The sequence below is a fragment of the Tenebrio molitor genome, chromosome X (genome assembly GCF_963966145.1).
Source record: "Tenebrio molitor chromosome X, icTenMoli1.1, whole genome shotgun sequence".
NCBI classification, from domain to species: domain Eukaryota; kingdom Metazoa; phylum Arthropoda; class Insecta; order Coleoptera; family Tenebrionidae; genus Tenebrio; species Tenebrio molitor.
The window spans coordinates 7,184,119-7,208,078 of NC_091055.1; the positions used below are offsets into that span (position 1 = coordinate 7,184,119).

At 32.6% G+C, this 23,960-nt stretch overlaps 1 protein-coding gene across 1 annotated transcript in view; it reads right to left on the reverse strand.

Moving 5' to 3' along the window:
- The window catches only part of LOC138140002 (uncharacterized), a 168,409-nt gene that overhangs the window by 97,771 nt on the left and 46,678 nt on the right, over positions 1-23,960 (reverse strand). Inside the window, exon 2 of the mRNA XM_069060651.1 lies at positions 14,286-14,413. Within this exon, the coding sequence (XP_068916752.1) occupies positions 14,286-14,364 (79 nt within the window). The 5' untranslated portion in view covers positions 14,365-14,413. The remainder of the gene's footprint in view (positions 1-14,285; positions 14,414-23,960) is intronic.

Sequence of the window (23,960 nt, forward strand, 5' to 3'; positions counted from 1 at the left end):
GGGTAGATACCCAATTGATTTGAATTCGAATCTGCGTCCGGCAACGCTTGTTATTGTCGACCCGAATCACCGATGAAATGTTTTATTGAGGGTTTCCCTACCAGTCGGTAGATCCAATTACGTAACATTTAGTGCCAATACAATATCTTTCTTCCATTGTCTGTTTACCCTTTTATTTGCATAGCGCATCCACAAACCAATAAACTTCTACCGTCGATAAACGCGACACGTTTTATGTATCTTTTAAAAAAATTTCGCCCGATATTCCAGGAAAAATTCATATAAAAGCCTCCACACCTCGCATTTACTCAACATTACTAAAAGCCCTCCCTTTCCGTGTACCGTGAAAACGTTAAAATTTAATTTCGTTTAAAATTGCAAATGCGCTTAATCCAAAATTTTACCAAGAAAAAAATCGTTAGGATGCGTTAAATTGAAACTTTGTGTATACTTTTGCCTTTATTGTTTTGCCGCCGTTTAAGTGGCTCGAACTCTTAATTAAAAAATATTTCTGCTCTTTGGAATTCGTTTTTGGTCATACTCCAACAAACACCTGCTTAGACACTCAAACATTATGACCATCGATTTTTCATTTCTGCGAAACAGGATGTAAAGTAGCCGAGTACTGCGATAAAATGGAATCCTTGTTTGATGTCCTATAGGTACAGAACATCCTAGCTTTAGCGAGGTTTTATATGCATACACTTGAATAGTATTTCCATAATTTTAGCCAACCAATAAGACTGAATGGAATAAAATACAACTTCCTACTTGTTTATACTTTTTTTGGTTCTCATACTGTGGCTTTATTCTCTCTTTTATCTGGGAGGGTTCTAAAACTCACTTATCCTTCAACAGTTTCAAAACTTTAATGATTTCTATTTATTCTATTTGAATGCAGACAAGAACAGATGCTTTGATGAAAAGGGCAACGCCATTCTTACAGCTTTACTCCACAGAGTGTGAAAATTGTAAATTACCCTCAACGGTATTATTGCTTTTGGAAAGTCGACTAATGTTCAAGTAAAATTCTATAACCCTTAATATTATATTTTCAACGTAAACCATTCTCGGCACTCGGCACTTTAATCAATGCAGAAACCGTAATAAAAATATATCAAACCATACAATTTAACTATAAGGGTCAATTCAATTACAAATTAATCACAACCACATTTGATAAATTTTATTCAAATTAATACTAGTTTAAATTGATGATCTGTATTTGCACGTTATATTTTATTATTGGGGATTTCATACCATTATTATTAGCAGAATTTCTATTTTGTTTGTAAACATAATCTTTCTGTATGGGATGTATTTAATTTGTAACATATAAATTGCACGTGTAGGGAAATCTGATATGGTCAGGGGACTAATGCAAATTACAAGTTAATGTAAATTGATTAATTTCATTATGGGCTTTATTCTCATTCAAAATATTTCTCTCCGGCAGAATTTGTTGTGAATCACTGAATAACATTATCCATGCAAATTAATTTGATTATCATGTCGATCAAAAATTTGAGTCGTATTAGAATTGCAGATTTCTGAAATAAGGACCGGTCCGACGGAACTAATTGACATTTTGCAAAAATCTGCACAAACATGTACTGCTTAAACATAATGCCCAAATTATCTTTAAAATGTTTACTAGTATTTTCGCAAAATATGGTATACTTCGTTCAGCGAGAGATTGGGAGATTTTGAATTGTAGTAATACATTAATTAAAGCATAATTTCAGGGCAAAAATGTTACTGCTTGAAGGATATATTTCAAATTTTACGTCCGCCAGGTACTACTTTCGCTACGTAGAATTTAGTGATTTTTATGTGAACCAATCTCTCGCTGGACAAACTATAGCTTTGTCATATTTTCTTCATAACTGAGATATTTTTTATTTTGATATAGAGTCGCCATTTGTTAATAAATAACGTTGCACTTATTCAGAAACTTTAAGAAAATTAGCTTTTGTTCTTCATCAAATCTTCTACTTTTTTAAAATTCGGTGTCATCGTATACTGCGTACTTATAAGAAGTTTAAAATATAGATTGGATAAATAAAAACATACACCTAATGTACATACAGGGTGTTTTCGAAGTTGAGGCGTTCCTTTTAACATGTGATAGTATGCGTTGTTCTAAAGAGTTTTAGCCAAAATCATCTGAGTAAAATGTGTACGGGAATGAAGATACATTTTTTTTAAAGCGGTCTTGCTGATTTGTTAGAAATTAGAATTGACAAAAAAAAAATGAGCACGGATCTAATTAGTCAAAATGGCTTATCATTACGAAAATAACGACCTCACAGATCAGAATGCAGCTGCGGCGTCCAGGGAGTGCGCAAAGCGATTACCTACCGGAAAGACACCATCCTGGGCCACGTCAATTTATTAATCTAGTACAGCGGTGAAATAGGTAGGACCGGACTCAAGATTTTAGAAAACTATAAAAACATACAATCAATTATCTCCGTTAATACAAACATTTTACCGAGAAGATTTAGGCTAAAATTCTTAAGAACAATGTACAGGGAAAAATGTATGTATGTAATGTAATGTAATGTACTCGGAAAAAATATTTAAAAAATTCGGTCAAAAAACAAAATGACATTTAATTGAGCGTACGTTTTATAAAATATGATATACAGGGTATATTTTTGAAATGTGCCGAAATTTTACCTACGAGGTTGTGGGACAACGTAGAATTTTTTAAATATTTTTTCTGAGTTCTACATGATTCGTGGTTAAAATTTTGCCGCGCATTTCAATAACACCCTGTATAGTAACTCGTGTTACAAGGAACGCCTCAACTTCGAAAAACACCCTGTATATGTTTACGTTTTTATTAATCTGATATCTCAATGTGTAAAAAAATTAAAGATACACACATGCAGCAAAATTCAAGTTTGCTTTTTATCACATTGGAAATTAAAGCTAAAATATTACACTTTATTATGTATGTCACGTGATTTTCATAACATTTTGATTTATTTTTGTAGTAATTGTTGCATGAACCATAAATTAATAAAAAGACGTAATTTAAATGGAAATTTTGGTTTCACTCAATGATCAACAAAAGCCACGGACACAAACCGAATTGCAACTAAAATACATACTTTAAAATGCTTTGTTGCTTACCCCCATTATTATTATTTACTTTGGAATTATTTTAGACGTTTATTAACACCCTAGCTATTAATTGGCCGTTAATGCTTGTGACGTATTTGATAACGGAATTAAAACGATTCCAGGCACATTCGATAGGTTTAAAGTCTGGGCTAGGTGTTTATCTATTGGAGTATTGGAGTCCTTAATAATGTATTTCGGATCATATGAATTTAGATTTTCACTGTAAATTTTGTTACTCCTGAAACATCAATAATGTTTTATTACGTAGAGCTAATATACCAGCAATAGCAATACATCAAGCTCTTGTTAGATATCAGCTAAAGCAAATATTTGATTTTAAATTAATTATCATGTTTAATCACTGTATATTTTATGCAACTGACAATCCGGATATAAAGAAAATGTTTAAAAAGTCACAATATTTGTTAAGTCTGGAAAAGTTTCCTCTGTCAGCCGTCGCTGCAATATTCCTTTACTACAGAGTTAATCGCTGGCAGCCGCATTATTTGTGAAGGATCTTAAGTGCAACGCAAAAGCTAACGTCCTCCGTTGAAAGTAATTGTTTCAAATGACTGAAAAAATTGTCATTCAGGATGCCTGATTAAAAAGTCTTTAGTGTATCACTCGAACTTAACGGTAAATTAAACTGCAAAACAGCTTTCGGCTTACCTGATTTCTCGACAATTTGTATTCAAATCATTAAAAGCTCGTCTTAAGATATTGCTTAAATACGCATTTGCTTATTAAAAACATGGAGTCGGCTAATGAATTTATCTAGAGAAACACCGCTTGCGACATTTAATTACTTTTGAAAAGTGAAACACTTAACAAAATTATTGCCACGAATTGCTTATGCTCTTTGTACATAAATAATTGTACCCCACTCGTTCCGAATGTCCTGAACATAATTAAATTGGGTTTTTGTTTATGTTCGCCTTGTAAATAGTCTTCATCTTTTTTATCACGACATAAATTCTTACACCATTTTTTAATTCTACACCCACATTTCGTTCCTCGTAACAGATTCAACAAAACAAAGAAAATGAAATTATATTTCTTGATTATTTACCTTCGTGGTCCCGTTCTATAATTTTCATCCTTTATTTCAATAATCTAATTAAATTACGACTCTGACTCTGAAAACTAGTAATAATGACAATAAATGCTCACGACGAAAAGGTGGAATAAATTGTTGGTTTTTGCTAAAATAAACTAAGTGCAACTAACGACATTTCTTGGTGTGGGAAAACAATTTACATATAATAGTGCAGAGACTCGGGGTAAATATATAGTCGTTTTGTAGGCATTCCGTGGAGATTCATGAATCTTATGCATAAATTCGTTTATAATTTAAATTTATATTTAGGTAAACAGAATTAATGGAAGATATACGAAACCGGATGCACCACCAAGAAAATGTGTTTAACAACAATACTTGTTGAATAAATAAAATGGCATCTCATTTAAAACTTCTGGACAGCTTTCATCACAATCACATCTACTGTAACGATCAAAATCCGTGCGAATCAATTCAGAAACAGATTTTTGTTGTCCACGGTCAAGTTGTTTCTGTAATGAAGTTGCTCATTGCTCCTTGACATGTAGAAGTTGACATTACGAATTACTGACCCATGTAAAGATGAGTTTCGAAGTGTTATTAACAGCTATACAGAGTGCATTAGAGAACTACATAGATCGACTAAATCTACATCTTGAGATTTAATTCAAAATAAATTCAATTCAATTGTCTAAGTTTATATTAAACTAAACTACTTATTTATTTTCAAACGTCTAGTTTATATCGACAAATTGAGCAATTCGGTCAAGGAATTCATTTATTTTATTTGATGTTTTATACAATAAGAACATTTTTATCGAGGACTACATCTCAAGAAAAAATATGTTAGTAAAAATTCCCCTGAAATGACCTTTCATAAATCGGTCTGCAAATATGTACGAAAAATGTTATATAAATTTGTTTATTTAATGTGTTCAAAGTTAAGTGAAGTAGTAAACCAACAAGTTGGAAATTTTCATCTTTATGTCCATAGTTAAGGTATAATTTGAAATTTTCACTCAGTAACATTAAAACGGTGTTTTTTCGATATGGATTATGAACATCCGGCTGCGGTTTTAGATGTTTGATAAGGAATGGCGTTCTACGTAATGTCTGAAACTTTGTAAATTAAAAAAGTTGATCCTTCTTCGATATTGAATCTACATCTAATATTAATCTCTTACATTAACATGAATTTAGACGTAATTTCGAAGAAAATCTATTAAGGATTTCGAAGTTTCCAAACAATTGTTTTTCTTTGAAATTTTAAATTCACTTTTAGAAAGAAATAAATAATATCTTAAGATTATACGAAGCTGCAAATATACTCTAAACTCTAAAATTAAAAGTCTCTTTGTTTAATTTTAATTTCACAGAGGAATTCAAAAGGATCCTTCAAAACCCTTCAAAAAAGCATGTGTTTTATAAAATAAAAAAACAATAATTATGTTAAATATTTATTTACTCAAATCGTTAATATGAACAACTGCTGTAATTTACTGAAGCAATTATTAACACCATTTTACTAACCCACGATTAATTAACATCTAGCATAATAATGAAACTAAAATGAAATTGTTTTAGGTACAAAATATATACCGAGGGATCAAAAAGAAAACAAATCAAGAGTGCTTCCTCATCCTTTGTTTTATTGAAACTGAGCTTGACTCTCGAAAAAAAATTTAAAAATTAATTCAATTAATTAATGGTTTATCTTCAATGGTAAAACCCATTTTACCACTTATTGTTGTTTACAATTACAGTAAACATCTGTAAACTTTGCCGAAATCGAAAAGTAGTTTTCTAGGTTAACAACAGCATATCGTTGGCGTTTCTTTGATATTTCAGCCAAAAATCTGCTTACCAGTGGGGTCGCGTTTGGCAATAAAACTGGTAAATTATCCATTCTTACGAATATAAGTGTTGCTCTTGTTTATTCTATAAATGTTTTCCATTATCAGATAATAATAACAAAATGCACAATTATAATTCCAACGTCTAAAACTCATGAGGTATGATTTATTATAGAGTTTAATTGTCACGGCCATGCATTGAACGCTTATTTGCATAGAATTCAGCTACGACATGACCGCCGCTCTGACTTGTTTTCTTTTTGATTACATTGTAAATGGTACATTTATACCTAAATATGAACAGAATAAAAATATAAGAATTTTTAGTACATATCCCTAAAAGTAGAATATGTATAATTTAGCCAACCAAATTAGCATCATCAGAACAATAACTATAAGATAAATGCATGCCTGATTTTTAGGCCATTTATTGCAGAAACCAATAATTTTAGTTTTAATCATTAAAATATCTTTTGTAAGGATTTTTTTAGAATAAAGTGTAAAAAATGTAAGTTAATTGTTCATGAAACAATTAAAATAGATGATTTTAGAAGACGATTTTTTTAAGGAAAAAATTATTACTTTTTTTTTTGTATATTTGTAGGAGCAATTAGGAAATTTGTGTGGGATCGTAAACGTTTTAGAATAGATCATACACCTGATATAACAATTAGGTTGATGAGGTATTTAACGTTAATAGTGAATAATGTATTAATTGGTCTGATGCGGGGGAGAGATGGTAAATTCGATTTGTTCGAATTTGAAACGTAACAATGAAGAACTCGGTTCCCGATCTCTCAGAAATTTCTAATTAATAGCGCCGGAAGGTAGAGAAGTGTTATCATCTTGTATGCATGAGTGAAATCAATGAAAAGCAAAAAGTCCTCATGATGCGACGAGTGCATGAGTCTGGAATATTTCCTTAATGATGAAGATACGTTTCGCAGGGTTGGCGCCATAATACTATTAGAGTATTGGACCTGGAGCTTTAGAGGCTTAGTATCGTAGCTTCACACCTGAGACGGACTTTATTATTCTAAATCTACGCCTAGTCTTCTGCAAGTGAGCAAGTCGAAAATGGAGCAAATCTGGATGCATTATTCGGTTTATTCGGTTTAATTTCATAATTTTCGATTTATGTTTCGTCGAGTTACTAATTAATCATCCGAGAGAAAAATTAGGGAGGGCGTCTTGGCCGGAAGATTTTGTTTATCGCCTCGAACTTTTTCAATGTAATTACTTAATGTTTGGCAAGAGCGCACGAAATTTCATTGTCATTATTTAAAATGAAAATGGAAGATTAAACCACTGAACTAATAAATTTGTGAGTAATGTAATTATGTGCGTTTTAATGGATCCATACAAGACGCCTCTAGTACAATCACAGCCCTCCAAAGCCAAACCAGAAACAATGAACCTAGTTGCCGACTTTGTACTTTCCCCTTCAGCGAAATATCCTCTTCTAGCGACCCACGAACAGGGAAATGAAAACTTCGCAGGAAACATGATATTCGTTTTAAAAATCGTCACAAAGATAAAGCTACTCCAATTGCTCATACACCCCAAAAATAAAATTCCTCGAATTATAGCTTCGTAATCGTGAAATTCAATTATAATGGAAATTGGACCGAAATATTTCATTTATTGGTTTATGAAATATCGATTGGTTTTATATAATGGTCGAAGTTATTTCCCATCTCCAAAATTTTAATCCGGCTTTCTTTTATACAAGTTTGTAACGACCAACTGAAAACATCTGCCATAATGAAATAGAAAAGCGATTCAACAACTTGAATAGCCTATTATCGCAAGGTGCAATTTTTTCCGGCGAACGAGGAACATATAGAAAAAGAAAATGTTAGTACAGAAGACTAATAAGCAGACAGGATGAATCGACTTTTTCACCGATACCCTAATAAAGAGCTAGCGTGGTTGGATCAGCTCGAAAAAATACAACAAAGTAAGCAAATATTTCGACCACAACAACGAGCAAGAAAGAAAGGTTTTGCGGTGACCCTAATTATCAATAAAAAAGTGTTCTCTCAATTTGGAGTTTTACATTTGATTACGAACTTCTGCATTCATTTGCTACCTGATTTCAGGGGCGTTTGTTCACACGAAACAAAAACAAATTTCTTTTTTAAGAAAATTACAGAACTCCGATATTTATAATGCAATAAACGTAAATGGAATTCTGTGTTGTAAATAAAAGTAAAAAGCATTCACATTTATAAACCGCAGTTGTTAATGTTATGAAATAAAAAAAAATCTTTAAAAAGTTATACTTTTTTCTCTTGTAGGAGTATGTTAGGAATTACAAGTTTATAAAACATAAATTTAAAAGGAAAATCTTAAATTCAGGTATGTATTGTAAAGCGGAGCAAAACATGTAAACATAAATCGATCAATCATGATAAAAATAATATTTTCAAAAAATTTAGCAATGTAAACTATTTTGATATATAAACATATGTATATAAACATGGAAATAAACAGAATTAACTAAAATGTATGAGAATTTTTAACTTGAAATCTACGTTTATTGTCCTTTCCAGGTATAAAAATGAACTATTTATATGATCACAAATAATATGGAAAGTATTTTTTTTAATTTTTATGAAAGAAAATAGACAAAAATAATTAATTTGAGGAAAAAAGAGGTACCTAAAATGTCCCTTCGGATATTTCTCGAAATAACAATAACCGAGTAGTGTATGTATACAGTAAAACTCGTTTGCAGATTTGGTTATAGGTAAACTAAAAAAAAAACATTAGGTATCGTCAAAATGATAGTCTAATCGTCAAATGCGATAGTGACGTTGGTAGTAACAATGCTGATAGTACAACTAGTCACATTGGTCATTTATGGTCCAGATACCGGAATCGTTTGATAGCTGATTAGTTAGTTAGTTAGTAGTCACCAAAATGTTTTTATCGAAGGTTGCATTCAATACACAATAACGATAAATTTATGTTATCGGCTATTAATAGAGTGCAACGAAGGATTTATAGTTTTAAACACCGATAAATACAAAATATATACGTTGATCAATAATGCATTGAATAGAACATTGGCTAAGTCAAGTTGTCCCACTTTTTTGTCACCGTGGATAAACTAATCGCCTTTCAGTCATAAATTATGCATATAGTGAAATATGGATCACTTTATTTGTGCGATGACTCTAAGAGGTTATAGATATAGAAGAACACGTTAATGTTCACTTTATTATGGATCACCACACGTGTATTATTTCCTTTATTATGACACAGGATACTATAACTTACACGTCGAGTCTTTCCTAATACATATTGATTATCTCAGTATGGTGGGAACCTGCGTTAGAGATCAATAATGTCATTTTCCGTTATAATGCGAGACTACTAAAATATTTCCAAAAGATGTTAAGGTTGACGTTTTTTCATGCTTCGCACGTTTTCCTGACCGATTGCCAACTAAATAATTGTGGGATATGATGAATAGCAAAGTGAGCAATTTATTATACCAAATCCCTGAAATCTTGGAGGAGATTTGATATTAGCTTTGGATAGCTGGAGATGAGATATTTCGACAAATTATTCACCACTTTTTTGACAAATTTTGCGATTCCGGCTAAACTTAAAAATAAAATAATAATGACGGTAACAATGTTGACAAGTAATTTTGAAAATACTTTCATTTGTTCAAAAAGTTTCGTTTAGCAGTCGTGGACAGTGTTCTAAAACCAACAAGGTACAACGAAACGGTAGTTTAAATAATATACAGGGTATTTCACGAGTGATAATAAGCCCGACGGAATTGAAAATGCAACCCACAATACATTTCCGGACAAAAGCTGCATATTGAAATTAAAATATCCAGTTTTTTTCGGAAATAGGTGGCATTTTCAATTCCATCGGGCTAATTATCAATCGTGAAATACCCTGTTTTAATTAAAATATTCCGATTTTATTTCACAAATAAAATTTTATAATGGTAAATTTAATTTTTAATACAATCTAGTAGGTAATTGATTTATTTTTCTATTCTACAACTTAAAATTGCTTTATTTAATGAATGGAAAAATTACCTACAAAATCCGGTATTATCAATCAATAGTTTAGAAATTAGACGGAAAAAATGAAAATGTTCGTATGGTAGAGGGGTAATGTGCTTTAAATTACCGACCTCTAATGGCTAGTTCGAAATCAATGAAAGTTTATTATAGCCGCAATAAGTTGTTTTAGTGAAGTCTCTGTACTTGACGTAAAGTAAAAGACTGACAAAGTGGTATTTTACCGTAAAATGGCTTACAGTTTAGTAGAACGTATGTAGAATTATGGCCTATAACAAAACATATTGCAATTGGTTGCAGCTGTCGCTAACAGTACCTTGATAATTCATCACAATTTCCCCGTCGATTGCTACTTTAGAATCTAATCACACAAGAACGATAAATTGATTTCCCGAAGCCTCACTCAGCTGCACCCATAATTAGCTGCTCGAGAGGAAGCTAAACTAATTTTCGGCAACATTTTTTGACTGGCGTAATTACAACATAAACAACATATAAAAGAGTGATGGTATTTATTAAAATAATTAACGAAGCATAATGAAACTTGGCTGAGGGGCTTTAACAAAAGTACTACTAGAATTACAGGGTGATGCCGACGGCCGGATTACTATTATCTTGTGATATAATAACAACACGGATTACGCCATTGTGGTTGCATAGTTGAGTTTAGGATAGTTTCTGAACCCTTTACATAATACAGTAGATAATTATTTGCTGGCCAAGATGGTTTTTGCATTTGATTGCATCTCGATCCCGGTCTTCAGATTTATTAAAGCTTGTTCCACGTGCCGTTCGATTGGGAAACCAATATAACTTTCAATGCGTTCGTATAGCACACGATTAAATTTATTATTCTATAATATTTAGTTGGCTCACAGGTGTCACAAGCAGCTTACGGCGTGTACAAAATCAATTTTCTCATCGCGGATAATCACTGGCTGAAGGTTCCATTTTGTCGCGGAAGTCGCATTCCACACTGAGAACTGAATCGTCATCAACAACAAATTGATAAGTGTGTCTTTTATTTTTAGTCTGGCACTGTACGGATTCAAATTTTAATCAAGAGTTTCAAACCTTTTAAACTCTATTCAGTTTTTAATTAATTTATTATTTTGCTTGCAACTACCGTCGCCGATGATTTCACGAAATTCTACTTTGCTTTGAAAGTGTTGCTGACTTCGAATCGCAATATTTTTCACCGCACCGAAAGGAATACATTCCGCAGCTATCAACTGAAAAATAACAATACAAAGTGCTTATTTGTCGGTTACTCTCGTTGCATTTTATTTCCGCTCTCAAATACATCGCCGTGTTCTGTAAAAACCTCAAAAATAATCCTCAAACACTCTTCAATTTATTTGAGTCCCTCTATCCAGCCAGAGTTCTCTGTACCACATCTGATATGGCGGAAAACTAGTATCTGCTCAATAAATTCCACCTCTGAGAGTTTCCTCATTCGGAATTTTAAAGACTACTGACGTTGCGTGAATGCGTAAGGTCGGGTGTTACATAAAACTACTATTTTTTTTTCGCGGAATCTCTTGTGTGCAATAATGTCAACAACACACGTAACCGACTTTAAAAACTTACGCGTATTATTTTTACAGCTTTTTAAAATGTTTTATTGCAGGACATACATCTAAAACTTGGAAAATATATTAGAGAATAACATGGCATTTTAAGCAGTGCTCAAGGGCTACAATAATCATATTTTTGTGCAAGAAATGTATTAAACTTAGTAGAACAACCATTTTAAAATTATCACCAGGCCGTCGTAAATACTGGGGTAGGTGGAAATGGGGGTTCAAAATTTAACTAACCGACTTATAAGCACTAACACTGCAAATTACTAATTATATCAACAGAAACACAACCAGGGACTACGTGCCACTTAATTATTCTCAAATTATCTCTACCTTTGCTGTGATTGAATTCTTACATTACAATGTGGTGTCGATTAGTTTTGTCAGCGAGGGGGATCATTTTATTCAAAACACACAGAAGTGTGAACAGTGTCTTCTCTCGACACTGAATTTATAAGATATATCGCCAAGCGAGCAAGTTTAAAATGAAAGCAATCCAGAATAGAATACTTCAAGTCTGAAAGAAATTTGCTCGTCTCGATCAACGTGAACCTCTTTTACAACAAGACGTTGCACGAGCGCACCTTGCGGAAACTAGATGCAGAATCTTTCTGTCAAAAATGTGGTCAAGAATTACATGTGTTAAAATTTACTCCTGATTCAAGGCTATTTTTAAATGCAGTGTTTAGAAATTGGGGTTTTTGTTCTTTTGGGAACGCGACATTTGAGGACAATAATTTATTTTGCGGTTGAAAATTGTGTTACGTTTTTAATTGTCGGGCATACTGCGGCGTGAAAACTATGCCGTTTGTTTTTGATGACGGTGAGATAATTCAGTTTATGCGGCTAAGCAACGCTAACGGTTTACAAGCTTGCCGGAAAATTTCCATGAAACATTTAAGAAGCAATTAATTTGGTTAAAGTACTGAGATAAGTAGAGTAGAGGGCACTTTGTATAATAGAGACAACATGAATGCTATAAAATAACAGTAGATGGCCAGTTCCTCGCATACAGATATCTTATAGACGTTCTCCGGACAATTCGTCGTCAACAAGTCTTAAAATGTCAGAAGCACTCTTATTTTTTGTGAAATTGAGCCCTCAAGATGTCGTGTTAGACTTGGGAAATAAATATCGTGTTTTCGGAATATTTCTTATTATTTGTGTGTTGAAGGTATCGAAGAATAACAAGTTGGCTTGGAAAACTTAAAATTTCAACTTAATAAAATTGCTTTAGAACAATAAGTGAGAAGTTTAGGAGATAATTTTAATAATTACATTACCTAAAAGTAAAACTTTGGCCATTTTCAGCTTGGAACGGCAAAGTTTCAAAGCAATTTTTGAATATTCCGCGGGAGCAATTTTGCGTTGAATTTATGACACTTATTTTGTTTTCACTGTCGTCATGATTATTCTCAAAGAGCTAATAAATTATTTTACAATAAAACAATCAACGCCTTACTCCTGTCGACTTGACTCCGTTGTTTTTCATAATTCAGAATAAAGAAAATGGATTTGAAAATGTCTTTGGAGAGCAGCGTAGATTGCGAAAAGAAGTGAATCGATTTACACGCCGTTATTGATGGCCATCATCGTCCGAAGCTCTACAAGCTCCACGCCGGATGGAAAATCCAACAGCGAAATGTATCTTGACGCATTAAACTTTCACCTGCTGTGTTCACCAATAATTACACGAAAAACACGAAACAGAAATAGGCAAACTGAAATTTGATGAAATTGTGTGAACTCACGTCGACGAAATTACATTGAGCGTAAATGACAGTAAGTGAAATGATTCATGTATCCAGGCAGTAACGCGATTTTCTCGGCGTTTGATTTATAGTTATTTGAAACCGTGGCAAAACATTACAAGGATGCGAGATAGTTTTTACATCGAAAACTTGGAACGGTCAGTCTGAAACACTTTGCTCTTCGATTTCTTGTTTTTTACTTAAGAGCTTTCAGCTCATAACATTAATTTAGAAGAGCTTTCCGGCAATTAGCGGACGAAAACAGTTTCTTATGTACCTATACAGTGGCCCAATTAACTGCCAAATAGGAATAGTCCGAGAAAATGTTCATCATTCTTTTCCAAATGACATTTTCTTGCGCCAGCCTTATAATTATAAATGAGATGCCCAGTTATCCCTAAATTATTAGATCAATCAATTCCAACGAAACTACAGTCAAGTGTATTACAAAAAAAATTAGATCGTCTATCGTGCAGGTGGTTCTCGAATCTTAAGGGTTTCAGAGAGAAATTTCTAAATTAAATAGGATTTGAGTGAGTTAACCCCTACAGAATGGATGCAGGGCATAGAGGGCACTGATAGAACGTATATCCTCGCCAATGCAAAAATCTTCCATTAACTGAAGCTTGTATGGACCGGTAGTAAGTGTTTGATTAAAAACTCTCCAGTTGATTTAGTTTTACATTTTTTTTTAATTATTACAGTCTGAGAAAAATCGTCCAGTTGGTCCTCGTAATTCAATAAAACTTGGAAAATTTTAGGGCTTGCGTAAAAAATGAATAAAACACGCTTTGTCATGTAACCCGAGTGCTTAATGTTTGGCTAAAAATTGCGATAAATTTATGTTTATAACTCACCTGATGCCTTCGAAGTGACAAACACCCCATAGAGGAAAAGCATTACGGCCGCCTTTATAGCAAAACGCACCATTTTCATTATCAAACTTGTAAATTATTCAGCAACCATCCCCCCACCCTTATGCATCCTGAAACAAAAAATATTGAATTAGTGTAACCGAAAGTGAATTAACGTGTGCTTAAAAATATAATTTTGACCTGTCGCAAGATCAAAATGTGGCGTACAACAAACTGGATTAAAGCGCATAACTTACGACTATAATAATTTACTTTACAACCCTTTAAGCCGAGTTTAACGTTCGGGTTTTAATTTTTAACCAGTGTGAATGATGTAGGGCAAAGAAATCTTCTATTGAACAGAATAAGCAAATTTATTTCTTCCTGTTAGACATGAACACAATGATCAGCCGTATTTTAAGAATCCGGTTTACGACTTGGTTACTTTTGTTATATCGTTTCTCACAGCAGGTATCCAAACAAAGCATTTACACAACATCCTAAAAAAACAAAACTGCCTGTACGTCTACATTTTATAAGGAAAGCTGCACGATATATATTCAATCGTAATAATAATGTACATACGCATGCTACTCTCTTACAGGCTGTAAAATAGGACTAAATCCTCACATAAAGTATAGAGTATCTACCTATATGGGTGTTTTCACCTGCTTAGCATTACACAAATTTATTTGAAATTCAAGAACATAAAGCTCACCGGCTTTCACATTCGTAATACGATCACGGTTAGACAGACAAAATAAGTAAAGCCGTAATCCTTTTTCAACTTAGCTTAGAAACATCTTTAATCATTGTCCTGACACTGCGGATCGACAAAAAGACGGACCAATTCATAATACTGTATTAGGTACTGACAAAAAATTGTTTAGCTTTCACAAACACATTCTTCGGAACCATTTGCAGAATTTAATTAGAGCTAGTGGACCTAATACGGTACGGAGCACGTTCGTCCTTACGCTTGGTTCACAAATTTTTTTAGAAAATATTTTTTACTCTGCTACAATTAGTTATCGGGCCTGTATCATACGAAAGACACGAGAATATCTTTGCAACTACTAAAAATAAATAACTTTGAAACGGCCGAAAGTATCTCGGGTACAGACCTTCATTAAGTAGGGTTGTCATGAAAGGAACAAGAAATGTCAATTACGATTTACAGAGGGGAAGAATATTTTCTTCAAAGATAACTCACAGTTAAGATCTCATTGCATAAATTTGTGATAAATAAATACATTAATGTCGATGTCAATGAGTTAATTGTAATAATTTATAGAAAAGACAGATGAAACAAAAATTGTCAAATGAAAACAAAACTACGTAATTAAGTGTTCGTGGGCAATAATTAGCAAAGAAAATAAATCCGTAAGAAGTTATTTTTAAATAAAAGTATGATATTTTTTTCAGCTTGTAAACTACTTGCTATGTAATAATAGTTACGTCTACTAAATTTCAATAAAGTTTTTCTACTCTAAAAACCATTTTGAACCGCTTTATTAAACTGCACCTAATACGGAACTGAAATTGATTTTACCAACGCCACATCTAGTACTTGAGTTTCTTAATTATTATGTAATACATATTTTGAATGGGAGTCTTTGATGCAACTTCGATCATTAGACCGGGGTTCAACTTAACGTGTAGACCCCTCAGAGCATACTCACCACACCTGAGTTGGTTTTGCCTTAGGGATGATTAGTCTGAACTACAGTAACTTCAAAGTTTTACACTGTGTTGTGGTTGCATGTGAACTTCAATGTTTATAAGCAGTTTCCTTCGTCATTCAACTATGATTAACATCAAAAACTGAACATCAGCCGGATGCAACATTATGACGGCCAAATTTCAAAAGTGATACTCAAGAACTCGTGGCTCAGGAGATACCTACTCGTAATTCTTAGAAACAGATCAGATCACTTATTGGACATTTACGTTTCTGTAACCGTAAATTTAGTAAATCTAATTTGTACTATTTAAACTTTATTATTACAGTCAATCAGTACACAATCTTACATTTTTTTCTGTACTGGACAGTATCGGACAACTTACTACACTCAAAGACATTATTACACTGAAACAATGCTTGGTGAGTTAGAAGAAGTAAATGTTGCGGAAACTCTTAATGAATTTCTGAACTAGTGTGCAAGTGCTTAATCCAGAAACTTTTTTTTGTATTTACGTTGATGAAGTTTTTATTGGTATTATGCTGTCAGAAATCTTCACTCTTCATCCCTTTATTGAATGTTTGCGTACGAACCTGTCTAAAATGCGTCTACGCCGGGAGTGGATCACATAAATAAAAGTTTTAGTAACGTGTATTCATAAAATAAATAAAAGTTTCCACACGAATAGTTGAATAACTTTTTAAGTTGGAAAACTTTTAACAACTAAACGATTTTTATTACATTAGAGGTGATTTTCAACGCGTGAACTTTGTTACATTAGAATAATGAACATCGACTTGCTTTCCATTTATATTTTACGGTATTTCCTCGTCACTTATATCTTTACCTCAACTTGCTGATAATTGATGGAAAATATATTCAAATTTGTTTCAACACTTTTCCACGCATACCAGTAATGTATTTTGCATATGTGCAAAATGTGATTTATTTTCTTTTCTGTTCTATGACATTTCGGCTTCATCCATATTTCTATTCTGAAATTAAGTTACGATTTTTCCTTATTCGTGCTATACATGCATTCGCTGAAACAAATGAACGAAATAAGAGACTGTTATGTTGAAATGCCTATTTATATCTTTGTCGTAAAAGGAAAAAATTACATTCTAATGCAAAAGTTTCAGCTTTAAAATAACTTTTCGAGAAGTTTGCATTTTTATAGTTCATTAGAGATGGGGTTGAAATTTATGTCCTAAGTGCGCTGCAACTTCGGAACATTTCACTACAACAAACTCAAATTTCTATATCAAAGGTAACACATTTTCCTATAAATTTTTTTATGAGTTCTGAATTTATTCAATAGAAAGAAGATTATTTTTATACAGGTGTATACAGGGTGTATGTAAAATGTGTGTGTTAATTTTAACACGTAGCAGACTTGTTAAATGAAACGTTTTTTCTATTTGAATTTTTTACGAAAAAGCGTTACAAATTGATTTTTAATATTTGGAATAAATTAGCCATAAAAATCGCCCGCCTATTGGTTAGGGCGAAAATTTTCTGTTGAGATAGAAACGGAGCCTTGTCAAAAAATTTCATTGTTATAGAAAAAAATAAATAATTAACATTAAAATTCTCATGCAAAAAAATAGAGACTAATTTAAAATTAACACTTATTTCAGATACACCCTGTATATTATATTTAATATATATTTTAATAAAATTTTATCCACTTTGTATTACCAATGGGCTCATTATTATATCTAAAACATTTTAATAATGGATCGTATTATGAAGCTGTTTTTGGTAACTTTTAGCTTTGTTACATTGGCGACATCAGCCGTGTCACATCACGTGTTAAGGTAAAGTGTGAAGCTACGAATGACAGATATTGAATTTATTTCACGGCTACTAGATTATTTTCAAATCTAAATACAAATCGTCAATGTGTGTTACCAACCCACGCAAAAGTCCCTAGTTTAATATGAAAACTGGAGCAGCCGAAATTACAGGAATTAGTAAAACTAACTAGATAAAATAGTACATTACACTCGTTTAATAAGACGTATTATCACAATCAGTCCATTAAACACATTCGTGTGAAAAGCGTCTTATTAAACCCGTATAATAATATACTATTATATTATTGAATTGAAACGAACTTAAAGAAATAATATTTTATTAAATCAAAACTTTTTTCAATTTAAAAGGAATGTTACAGATTACTGAAAGATATTAAAGAAACGTTCAACGTTGTGTGGTTGTGCATTATTATATTAAATTAAATAGACTGGTAACTAAATTGTAGGAGTATTAGATTATGCGATGTATTTATATCTCAATTTATGGAGCTAGAAATAAAACTATTGATTAAAATGATAAAATAATTAATGTTTTCCCATTAGTTGTACACTATTACATAAATATGCTAAATTTTACGGTATTAACAAAATAATGCGTTGTGTTGATGCAGTAATCAAAATCAAAGAGATAATGATTCCGATGTCTGCTGGGACGCTTGGAAACACCGCAAATAACAATGAAAGCGTGACTCTAGAGTCCACCATAATTAGATGAAATAAAACAATTGATTGATGTTTTTTAATAAGATAATTTAAGCATAGTCATACGAACTAAATCATAATTATAACAATAGTTTATTAATGCTTTAGTTAGTTTAAACATACAAGATGGTGACACGTGTCAAATAAGGTGCAAAAAGTAGATACATATACTTAATGATAGTTTACAGCTCTACAAAAACAGTTTGGAACATGGCTGATGGATGCGTAGCGGACTGAAATCTATAAACGGAAAAATTATAAACAGAATGGATAGCATGTCCGGACTGTTTAGCAGATTTGCTTGATTGAGTGTACCGTACCTACGACCCTAGCCATATGCTTGTCTAATACACACTCTCTCGTTTCCTTTTCTGCGCATTTCATGTGCCAAGCTATTTTTGTCAAGCTATAAGTATTTACAGACAAAAAAATTAAAATAAGTATAGAAGCGGGAGTAAGATAAAGAAATCGTTGATATATCTTAAGAATGATGTTGGACTTAGAACTGGACCTTGTAGTACACCAAAATGTATAGCGATCAAGATATACGAGTATGATATACATACTTGAATTTAAATGGACAAGACAATGAAAAGACAAATTAATTAAAAAAATATATAAAAATGAAGTTTACTATAAACAAAATTTGATGAAATATGCAGTCAAAAGTTTTCTTAACTTATACCCATGAAGTACGACGTGATCAAGAATGACTGAATCTGTTGGTAACAATGAAATTTGGCAAATTAAAATATCCGGTCAGTGAGATAATTCTAGGATACCAGTTACAATTCTTCGAAATAAAAACTGGAGTTTCCCATTGAGAAAGATCAAATATGTAATTGTTTTGTACAGGAACATGCGTGAGATCTCTCAGAGTGTAATAACATGATTGATCTACCACCGACTGAGCATAAAATATTTATCGAGTAAAAATCAAGTTATGTGTTTGGAATGACGCTATTGCTAGAAAGTTCCAAGCAAAAATAATGAATTCCCTGATTTTTAAAATGATGCGAGTTGTAGACTGTGACTCCCTGCGAAGCAATATGAGTTATACATTATCCATTATACATTATTTTTATTTATTTCAAACTTCGGGGAATCGTTTTGCTGCGCAGATTTGTGAGATGAAAGTAATCATTGTATTACTGTACATCGTGAAGTATTATGTCATCACAATATCAAAAATATTTGTTACAATGAGTTAGATTTGTGTAAATGTGTTAATTCCCTGGTTGGCCTCCAGATCAGAACAACTATTTTTGGAGATTACAAAGGTTACTACTCGTTATCATTTATTTTTATTACCCCGTTGTACATTAAAGAAAAATAATGTTTTTTGTTGCAGAGATAACGCTTTAAATGCCGCAAGTTCTTTTTGATATCGCGTGAACATTTAAATTAACATTTCCGTCACAACAAACTTTTTTCAAATTATTTACAACGAACAAAATTTATTCTGATTACTGGCCTGAACTGTGGATCGCAACGTAACCTAGAGTAACAATATTGTGGTTTGGCATTTTAGGGTGAAGACTCACTTTTGGCGGTGGTTATTTATGTGGATCGGAAATATCTCTAATAAAATATGTCTGTGCTAAATTTGGCTTATTTGGGGTTTATAATAGGAAGGAGAAGCAATCAATAGAAGGGTTCATATAATGTTTTAGTTAATTACTCAAGGAAATTCCCTAATATCGAAACGTGATTGGGATTATTGGGCGATACGGTTAGTCGAGTAATGTAAAATTGGTAATGGGTTAATTCTTCTTTTCTCATTAAGTGCAAGGCGAATTACGAGTGCTATGCAGACGGGGTATTGAGCGGGAGATAAAATCCACCACGGCACATTCAACTTGAATGTTCTATGTGGCTTGAAGTCGCTGCCAGAATGTATAAACATCTCCATATATAGTCGTGTGGGGCTCCTTCATTGATAACATATCCTGACTGTAAATTTGAGGCCCAAAACAACTTTCACAGCCAATCCTGGTTTTTATTACCCACGCATAAACATGTCAGAATAACGTCTTCTCAAAGTTTTTCACGTCTTCATTTAAATGTGTTAAGCTTCAGCCACCAATCAGTGTCCAAAGTCGAGGAAAAATTTGCTTTTCGCTTTGTAAGCGTCACGCCTTTACACAAATATTTAATCACAAACTCTCTCAAGAGCAATTATTTTTTACGGCCGATTAACCATTATTTCTTCTTAACGCTTCCGATCACCTCGTTGCTGCAGTATTGAAACCTTAACAACTCTTATCTAAAATATAAGGTTGGGTTTATCTTGGAGGTGATTGAGAAAGGTCGTGATAGGGGATTCGCCGCAATGACTCACCTTGTCGGTTTATATCTTTTCCACCCTTTTACGGAGGCCCTGCTTAAACCGTGTACAATCCCCGAACAAACATAACGTACCCCAAAACGTCAATCATCGAATTAAACAACACTCCACATGCAGACCAATATTTCAGATCAAATTCCCGTTAAATTAATGACGGCAGCTGGAACATGTGAAAAATTGTTATCTACTTCTTGTACAAAGCCCTGCGATAACGCTGAGAAAATTCTGTCGATGCTACTCAACACTAATAACGCAATTTAGTGCATTATTCGGCGATTTTGTTTGTTCTGCTTGGTGAACCGCAATAGATGTCAGAAGATGTAACATGTTCCATGTTATTATTTCGCTCAAGCGTTTAGAGCTCATCAGCGATCTGGACTTTTCTGCGAATAACTGGGTTTCTGTTAGTTATTAGAACTCTGGAATAAAGAGGAAAGAGGGAGAAAGAGAATGCCCATAGTTGCGAACAGTATTGCTGTTCTAGTTTGAGAAAAGTTCTCCAATCAAATCGATTGTAAGCTATAATTTAGAGCGTTCTTGTAAGAGGTATAACAGGGTTTCACCGCTATTTATCCTGACAGGGCTTTTGAGAGAATAAGATGCCAACTGACACGCAAACATTAATGTCGAACCGCAGAAAAATTATCAACTCTTACGTTAGTTGACAGATCTCCAAGTTTTACAACGAAAACTGTACTGTTCACTTATTGTTGCGAATTTCTCACTTATTGAATTCTCTGCGTCGGATTCAGTATACATAAATTTACATCCATTTGTCCAAGATTTGAGATGACTTTTCAAATAATACAAACAGCGAAAAATGTATTTCCTATGTACTGTGGCATTTCAAAATTTATTTTTTCGTAGGTCAATATAATTAACAATCCCAAATGATTTCTTTTATTCAATTTTGCGTAATAGTACTTACAAGGTACAACTTTCACAATTAACGTAGTTTTTCAAATATCCAAAATACTAAATCGAGTAATTTGAAATATGATCCGGCGCATCCACCATTTTTGCATTTTAATAAAAATCACTTGACATTAATATTTGGGATTGACACAAGATTTTATTTATTGTACTGTAATAACAAGGCTACAAAACACGTTTTCGATTGAACGCAGCGTTTCAAACGTTTGAAAATATCAGCGCGTCCCTTTCAATTAAAAGCTATTTTCGAGGGTATATCAAAGATAGCGTCACATAGTTTTATTTGTTATATTTATCGTAAAGGACCTCCCAACAGTGTGCTTAAATCTGGGACAACTTTTCAAACTGTAAAGATAGAGATAAATTCGGTGTAAGTGCAACTTTCAAAGTTTTATTGAAAGATGGAGATTTTTCTATATTTCTTGTTCAGTAATGAATAAAATTTTTACTTGGCCGTCGACATGTAGTTTTTGTTCTTAAAAAGTCTACAATAGGTACAGTCGAAAATGTGTTTAAAATTCGTTTCAACGCGTTCCCTATTTTCCATTTTAATTAAGAACTGTAGCCATCGCATAAGCGGCAGCTATAAACACAGTTTTATTTGTCATAATTATCATAAAAATTTTATGTCTCTTCAAATAATTAAGATATCAACGGATTTTATCTATTTTTTTCCAGCGCCCCCACGCTTTTTGCAACTCTCAAACTAATTATTTCTTAATTAATATTCGACACAGTTTAATCTGGTTTTCTTTGTTGATTTCATCTTTGAAGAGTGATATTAAAGTTAGAAAATATTTTTCAATATTGTTTGTGGCTAACAAATTAGATTATATTTTTTAGTACGACGCGGAAACATATTTCTGACACAAATTTAAACACATCCTGAAATTGTCTGTTGTATTCTGTTTATGCTACATAAATGCTCCACATTACGTAACAAATATTTCATTCATACTACTTTTGTAGTTAGTTTGTAGTTGCCTTACTTTGTAATAACACTGTCACCTTTTGAATATTTGATGTAGTAGTTGCACTTCTATAAACTCGCAAGTTTTGTGATGTTATTACAAAACAACTCGAGCGTATTAACGCTTTTATTACTTGCATTTTCTTAATCTCAAGCTTCTAATTTGACGTCACTTGTTATCTACTCATTTACTGTCTAACCATATTTATTTTTTACGTTTGTTTTAGCAAGTTTGTGTTAGAAACATTTTTTAAATCTGCACAACTAATTAATTGTCTCCAGACCACGAAATTAGAAGATATTAGAAACTTATAACGAGTGTTCAAATGAAAAGTTCATCAAATTGGCTATGACTTCTTGATGAAACAAGATAGATGAAACAGGGATGATGCCTTCTTTGACAGATGTCAGTTGTGTTTTGCGAGTGTAACGTGTTTTTTTGAGTTGAGTTTCGTTTTCTGTGGAATTGAACTTTAATTAAATTTAATTTCAATTTAATTAATGCATGTCTCTGTCGGAACAGCGCACACAATGTTACACAAAAATTTACATCTTTATCCCTACCGTGTCACAGCAGATTATCCAAGAAGATTACATCTTTTATTTGCAATTGTCTTGTCGACAACGTAGGCTATAATGTCTTGGTGTGCACTTAATACTTTCACCATAACACATCTAACCTAACCTAAAATTTTACACATTACACATCCCTGCGACTTTCGTCAAATTAAGAGGTTTTGTATTCAATGTTACTAAACATGTAGCCAGAGACATGTCCTGCTCTAATTATAAACCTTTTTGATAACCTGGCACTCACATTACATATAAAATAAATTTAGTCAAAAATGTCCCTTCTTAACATGGTACGTGGTCCTAACCTAACTTTTGTCATTGATCTTGAAAGTTCTAAGACATACTTCACGATATTTTTAACTTAACTGTAAATAAAAATTTAGCATTATTTATTCGGGGAATGCGACTCCCGTTTCAATATCATTTTGTAAAAAAATATTACATCAAAGCAGCAACCTTACTGCATGGCAATATTTTCTTCATGAGTAAGATTTGTAATACTGCCGGTAGAATATAAATATAGAATTCAACATTGACGTATTGAAAAATACGTTTACACGAAACTACATGTTCATTTTCTGCGTCGACTACCTGAAGAACTGTTACAGCACCGAAGAGAGCCATTAATGTGTTCATATAGTGTACACCACA